At 35.6% G+C, this 7,626-nt stretch overlaps 1 protein-coding gene across 1 annotated transcript; it reads right to left on the minus strand.

Annotated features, from left to right (window-relative positions):
- Positions 1-3,837: 3,837 nt before the first annotated feature.
- Positions 3,838-5,607, minus strand: LOC106331353 (probable sugar phosphate/phosphate translocator At5g04160). Its single transcript, XM_013769687.1, has 4 exons — positions 5,159-5,607; positions 4,688-4,791; positions 4,329-4,557; positions 3,838-4,237 (listed from the first exon to the last, which is right to left on the minus strand). The coding sequence occupies exons 1-4, from the start codon at positions 5,477-5,479 to the stop codon at positions 4,076-4,078; spliced, it is 816 nt and encodes a 271-aa protein (XP_013625141.1). The 5' UTR covers positions 5,480-5,607; the 3' UTR covers positions 3,838-4,075.
- Positions 5,608-7,626: the final 2,019 nt, after the last annotated feature.

A 7,626-nucleotide genomic window follows, 5' to 3' on the forward strand; every position in this document is an offset into this window, starting at 1 on the left:
ATCAGAGATGATACTCTTTCTACTTTCTTTCTAAAATTACACAATCTGATTTGAGTGGATGTTAAACAACGCAGGTACAAGAGCATGGGTTTGCCAGTCTGGTTTTCTTCGGTTGTTCTTGGTATAACATTAGTCCCCTGCCCTCTGCTTTCTATGGAGGTACTTCAGTGTGGTGCATCGGTTTCCAGAGGATACACAATCAGGGGATAACGATCCTTGGTGGTAACACAAAAGCTCATGTCTTTGTTTATTTGATTTTACACTCTTTAACACAAATGACATCTGCTATGTTTTCATCTTTTGCTGTGCAGTGGCATTGGTCACTTGATATGGCTATTGTGTCTTCTTCTGTTGTTGTGGAAGACAAGCCTCGAGTTTGTTTCAAAGTTGGTCACTTTGCTCTGTTTCTTTTAATGTTTCTGTTAGAAACTATTTTATTCTATGTTAAATTCACACCACTGGCAGGTTTCTATTCTAATACTCTCTGCTCGCATCTTCTTGCGTATAGATAGAAACTGTTCTATGAAACTCCACTATTGGGAAGACATTAGAAAGTAGTACTGAATGCTATATCATATGAACATGACTGCAGACTTCTCAAGCACTTTACGCTCATGCATCTTCCTGTGTTCACTCAAGGTTCTGCAATTTCCTCTAGTTTTAAGACTGTTTACACATTAATCATTGGGTTCATGAGTTGTTTTTTCTACCTTTTGCAGTCAAGGACTTCTGATGTAAGCTATGAAGAGCAGGATGATCCTGATGGTGGATTGGAACGCAGAAGCTTATCAGGTGACTCATAGTGAGATTCACTTTACAATCTGTCTGCAGGTTTCTTCCTGTTCCATTCGTTGATACCATCTGATCAAACTTCTTATCATGACTCTTTGCTCAGTCACACCTTTGATCAAACTTCATGTCATGTATAATTTTCTTTCATCTTATAAATAAAATCATTCAACTTAAAAAAAAAAAAATTTAAGAACCTCTATGAGGTTCTCCCATTGGAGGAGGAAAAAATTAATTAGATTAACAAGGGTTCTTAAGTTTTCAAATCACAAAATTAACTAATAAATAATTCATTAGAACCCTTAGCGGTTTCTTACTAATGGACATGCTCTAAAATGTCTACAATTGCATTTAAGAATGAAGGCTTGACCTACCTCTGGTCTCGCCTACGTTGACATTTTAACAGCTAATATTTTCAAAATTAACAAATAAAAATAAAAATATTTTATTTACTCAAGTCATACAAATATGCAAGAACATGACAAATTGTTATGAAATGACCTTTTAATATTAAAGAAAAACTTGCTTAAAATGAAATTTATATTAGAATATTCCAATTTATTTACTTAAGAAGTGACTTTGAGGTGAAACCCATGTAATTCACTGTTGTGTGCTAGCAATTTTTCATGGTCTTTCTAATGAACACTCCATGAACCACCTTGAAAGGTTCGAAGATCTAATATCGAGCATTAAGTTCAATAGTCTTTGAAGACTACATTTTCTTAAAAATCTTCACTAATTTTTCTTCACTTGTTCAATATTGTTTAATTCTATCATTTTCAAATCAGTCATGATGATTTAGTCCTTATAAGACTTTTAAACTATAACCAAGACTAGTTGACAAACAAAAAAAACTATAGGGCAACATTATCGGCGTTTGTTAGGCCCGTTTGTTAGGTATTTTGGGTCGAAAATTAAATCAAAAACATGTAAAAACCTTGCAAACGGGCCTTAACTAAGAGGTTTTCACCTTCGTCCTTAAGGCTAGCTGGCAGCATGCGATTGGGAGATGTAATCGAAGACACGTAACTCTTTTGCGGTCAGGTCTTCTCTCTTTCATCTTCTCCGAATGCGAAAACCTATCTTGAGACTACGTATCATCCCCAAATCGAAATCCAAAGCTCACTCCACATCGAAATCCCGAAATCGAAATCCCCAAATCGAAATCCAAAGCTCACTCCACTTGCATCGGTACGCTTGAGTTCCGGTCCGTTGCAGAACCTATCATCCCCAAATCGAAATCCAAAGCTCAATATAAAGCTTATATGTTTTATTTTAAACACATCTTTTATATGTCATTACTTGTTAAAATAAATAATTTATTTACTAAGAGACAACATAAAGTCGCAGCAATAATCTGCACTTTCGCTATTATCTCTTAACATTGTCTCTTAACTTAAAAATAATAATAAAATAAGCTAAAGACTCAAAAATTAGTCATGGCAATAATGTTGCTGTAAGACCATATTCCCCTAAAAAGAAAGCAGAAGACAAACAGAATGTTTAGTTTGATGATGGTTAGCACGTCCGCGACAAGCCAGAACATATATTCCTATCAATAAAAAGTAAATGGAAGCTTAACTTTTCCTACTATTCTTGTTAAATGTTAAGCCGTCCATAAATTAAAATCCGCATATATAAGCTATTTAAATAATTCATGATTAGTAAGTGTTCTAGAAAGTTAAGTTAAAAAATTGTTATAGAAAGCTTTTCAATTATTTGCAGTATAATTACGTGTATGCTTACGTTTGAGTTAACAAGTCATTATAAATTTATAGTACATTTACTTTACATCTTGTGATCACAAAAATAATGAAAATATTCGTTCACAATGCATATTGTTTTACATATTGTGAACAACAAAAAAATTATCTTTATTTTTTTAAATATAACGCAAACACCAAAAGGTGGTAGTATTTAAATATAACCATAGGATGGATGGATTAATATTCTTGCATAGTAAATTAGCATCTCATCGTAGTAGACAAAGGAAGCTGTCTTGAGAAAACAACTATGACATCTTCACCATAGAATCCTAGAATCTAATATAGTCAGCTACATATATTACATATTTAATATAAGAATAGTTACAAAAATCACTATTGAGACATTGTCATCTCTGAAATCCCCCAAACTTGAAGGTCCTAAATTAATAAGTTCTTGATGAACAGAAGAAGAACCAAACACAAGGAGAGAAGCTCTGTGCTGGTGAATAGTTTTTATCTAAACCTGCGTTTTTTCTCTCCGTAAGCAACCACCCCAAGGACCGTTATGGAATACCCGCCAATACCCATAACCGTAACCGGGTTCCATCAATATAAAGCTTATATGTTTTATTTTAAACACATCTTTTATATGTCATTACTTGTTAAAATAAATAATTTATTTACTAAGAGACAACATAAAGTCGCAGCAATAATCTGCACTTTCGCTATTATCTCTTAACATTGTCTCTTAACTTAAAAATAATAATAAAATAAGCTAAAGACTCAAAAATTAGTCATGGCAATAATGTTGCTGTAAGACCATATTCCCCTAAAAAGAAAGCAGAAGACAAACAGAATGTTTAGTTTGATGATGGTTAGCACGTCCGCGACAAGCCAGAACATATATTCCTATCAATAAAAAGTAAATGGAAGCTTAACTTTTCCTACTATTCTTGTTAAATGTTAAGCCGTCCATAAATTAAAATCCGCATATATAAGCTATTTAAATAATTCATGATTAGTAAGTGTTCTAGAAAGTTAAGTTAAAAAATTGTTATAGAAAGCTTTTCAATTATTTGCAGTATAATTACGTGTATGCTTACGTTTGAGTTAACAAGTCATTATAAATTTATAGTACATTTACTTTACATCTTGTGATCACAAAAATAATGAAAATATTCGTTCACAATGCATATTGTTTTACATATTGTGAACAACAAAAAAATTATCTTTATTTTTTTAAATATAACGCAAACACCAAAAGGTGGTAGTATTTAAATATAACCATAGGATGGATGGATTAATATTCTTGCATAGTAAATTAGCATCTCATCGTAGTAGACAAAGGAAGCTGTCTTGAGAAAACAACTATGACATCTTCACCATAGAATCCTAGAATCTAATATAGTCAGCTACATATATTACATATTTAATATAAGAATAGTTACAAAAATCACTATTGAGACATTGTCATCTCTGAAATCCCCCAAACTTGAAGGTCCTAAATTAATAAGTTCTTGATGAACAGAAGAAGAACCAAACACAAGGAGAGAAGCTCTGTGCTGGTGAATAGTTTTTATCTAAACCTGCGTTTTTTCTCTCCGTAAGCAACCACCCCAAGGACCGTTATGGAATACCCGCCAATACCCATAACCGTAACCGGGTTCCATAACCGTAACCGGGTTTTGAAATATCAAGATCGAGATCACCACTGCAACTGCTCCTTTAGCATTCCCAAGAACCTGCATTCATTGCATTCTAACATTGTTATCTCACAATAATACATCCTAAGGATCGGAGCTTGATAAGAGGCCTGCACATAGGTTTAGTCACCTGGAGAGTGAGGGCGCTTGTGTGTTTTGTAACAAGAAAATTCAACAAATTAGCTGAATAGGCCATTACAGAGTTAACCAAAAGAAGTATCCACATGTACTGATGTTGCTTTGCAAGCGTCAAGGTCAAGCTGATCACGTCTGGTTCCATAACTAGCGTGACTGGAAGAAGAGCAACAACAGCTATAGAGGACATATACAACATCAGATTCATCGAGCTCAACTTTTCCCTGCATAAGAAAAAAAAACGGATATTCTTATATTATTACATATCTTTTTTTTTTGTCAACTATATTATTGCATATCAAATGCACCCATCTTTTGGTTGGTAACAAAGTTAATTCTAAAAATATGTTTTACCCTTCTGAAGAAAGTAAAATGCCTTGAAGAACAGATTTAAAAGCTCTTGCCGCAGTAGCACTAATGCACATAATGAAACCAAACCAGTGAAACCCTGGCTCCCCCTGCAGTAGAGAGAATGGTGCTTAGATCTTAGATCAAAGATCAGACAAGAGACCACCAAAACCACTTGATAAAGCTTCCTAACAAAATACAATGACATACAGTAAATAAATCACCTTGCAGTAAAAAATAAGGAGAGAGCTCAAAGGTTAAGATGAGATCCCAAAATGATGTTACTACCAAATTCTACACCTGATTAAACCAAAAAAAAATTAAAAATGCTTAAAACCTGTTTTAGATATACACAAGACTCAAACTTCAAATTTTCCCCCTTTGTCAAAGTTTTAGAAACCTCAAGATTCAAATCAAACATTGGCATTATTACTACTAAAATAATCTAAACCAGAGGAAGAACAAAAGAAGCTTTACCCCACTAGCAATGACAACGCCTGCAACAACAGGGACAAGAGCACCATAAGTAACCCAAGGGAAGGTAACGGAGTGAAATGTTCCCGCCGACAACAGAGGCACAGAAGACGATGCTGAGAGTGGCGACTTTAAGGAGCTGAGAGCGAGATTTAAGGTGTTGGAGAGGGACGAGCTTGAGGAAGACGATGGAGATGTAGCTGAGGATGGCGCAAGCGGACATGTGGCACATTGTGAGGAAAATAGGGAACTTGAAGCCGTAATTTGAGAGGAGGAACTTGTTGAGGAGAAGAACGCCGATGTAAGATGTTGGAGGAGTACCATGAGATGATCAATGTGTAAAGAAACCACCTTTGATAGTGCTTAGCACTAGCCCAAGACCGTAATACCCGAGAACCCGAAAGAAACAAGAAAACTTCTAAGTATGAAGAATAATATGGAAGAACTCTCAAGAGATTTAGAGAATTTTGAGTAGAACACTATTTTTTTAAATTTTTTTAAAAAAACTTTCTTATAGTTTACTTGTTCAACTTCCTTGTGTTGTTACAAATGAGAGGATGAGAAGTTATTTATAGCTTCCATATTACAAAATATCTCATATATTTTAATCCTAAATCTAAATAATTCTAACATAATATCTATATTATTTTATTCTAATTGTCTAGATATTTGTATAATAATATCTAGATTTTTATTTTGAAGAGGTGGGGGATTTTTCTAGAATTTGGGTTAAGTTTTGGGCTAAACATGATTAGTAAAATTTTAGCCCAATCATATAACCCAAATCAAGTTTAACTTCAATATTCCCCCTTAAACTTGATTTTGTCCACCATTCCGAGCTTCGAGCGAAGTATCTCGAACTGACTTTTTGGTAATGACTTGGTGAAGATATCAACAATGTTGTCCTCGCTTCGAACCTCCAAAGCTTCAATTGTTCCATCAAGCATCTTCTCTCTTATGAAATGATGTTCCAATTCAATATGCTTCGTTCTTCCATGGAACACTGGATTATTAGCCAGCTTGATGGCACTTTGATTATCTCCATAGATGGTAACCGATTTATTTATTGGCTCGAACAAGTCTTCAAGGAGTCTTCGAAGCCATATACATTCTTGGGCTGCGAGTGTTGAAGCTTTATACTCTGCTTCGGTAGTGGACAAAGACACCGTTGCTTGTTTCTTGCTGCACCATGAAATGCTTGTATCTCCACACAAGAACACAAAACCCGAAGTTGATTTTCGATCATCTAAATCTCCACCAAAGTCAGCATCTGTGAAACCATGAAGAGAAACCTTGGCATTATACTTGTAAATCAGTCCCATGCCAAGTGTTGTCTTCACATACTTTAATATTTTCTTTGCTGTTTCTAGATGTGGCTTCCTTGGTTCCTGCATGAACCGGCTTACAAGTCCAACCGCAAAAGCAATATCTGGTCTTGTAATGGTTAAGTATAGAAGACTTCCAACAAGAGAGCGATAAGGTCCAGGATTGGCTAACAAGGATCCTTCATCGCGTTTGAGCCTTATGTTAGTATCCAATGGAGTAAAACGTACCTTTCCTTGGTGTACTCCAAACCTATCAACAATCCTTTTTGCATAACCTTGTTGGCCGATGAATATTCCATCCTTTACCCTCTCGACCTCTAGACCAAGAAAGTGATTCAGCTCGCCTAACTTCTTCATCTCAAACCTCACCGACATATCCTCTTGTAGACGAGCAATTTCAGCATCGTCATTTCCAGTAATGATCATATCATCCACGTAGAGGAGAACTACTAGATGAACTCTTCCACTTCTCTTGAAGAATAGGCTTGAATCAGCACTTGATGCCATATACCCGCAAAACTGAAGAAATTGAGCAAGCTTTCCATACCAAGCCCGTGGAGCTTGTTTTAACCCATACAAGGCTTTCTTTAGCTTGCATACATGGTTAGGATACTCTTGTGACTCAAAACCAGGTGGTTGCTCCATAAAAATTTCCTTATCAATCTCACCATAGAGAAAAGCATTCTTCACATCTAACTGCCATAGTTTCCATCTAAAGCTTGCAGCTAGTGATAAGAGTGAGCGTACCGTAGTCATCTTTGCTACTGGACTGAAGGTCTCATCATAATCTTCTCCGTACTTCTGAGAGAATCCTCGAGCAACCAACCTTGCTTTGTATCTATCGATGCTCCCATCCGCCTTTCTCTTTAGTCGATACACCCATTTACAAGAAACAGGTTTAGCATCCTTTGGTTTCGGAACCAAATCCCATGTTTCATTTTTCATGAGAGCATCAATCTCTTCCTTCATTGCGATCATCCATTCTTCAACTCCTTTTGCTTCTTCATAAGATGATGGTTCATCTTCATCGAAAGGAGCTGCAAAGTAACAAGAGTAAGTGGTGACGAACCTTTCATCTCTGAACCGAGCGGGTTTGACAATGTTCCTTTTTGGTCGTTGATTGGCGATAGAACCATGATCATGCTC

This window comes from Brassica oleracea, chromosome C3 (genome assembly GCF_000695525.1).
Source record: "Brassica oleracea var. oleracea cultivar TO1000 chromosome C3, BOL, whole genome shotgun sequence".
Lineage (NCBI taxonomy): Eukaryota > Viridiplantae > Streptophyta > Magnoliopsida > Brassicales > Brassicaceae > Brassica > Brassica oleracea.

Coding starts and splice junctions, on each gene's coding strand:
- LOC106331353 (XM_013769687.1), bottom strand. CDS start 5,479: ATGGTACTCCTCCAACATCTTACATCGGCGTTCTTCTCCTCAACAAGT. Junction 4,792..5,158: donor GCGTTGTCATTGCTAGTGGG/GTAAAGCTTCTT, acceptor TCTCTACTGCAG/GGGGAGCCAGGGTTTCACTG. Junction 4,238..4,328: donor CAAGCGCCCTCACTCTCCAG/GTGACTAAACCT, acceptor CAATGAATGCAG/GTTCTTGGGAATGCTAAAGG.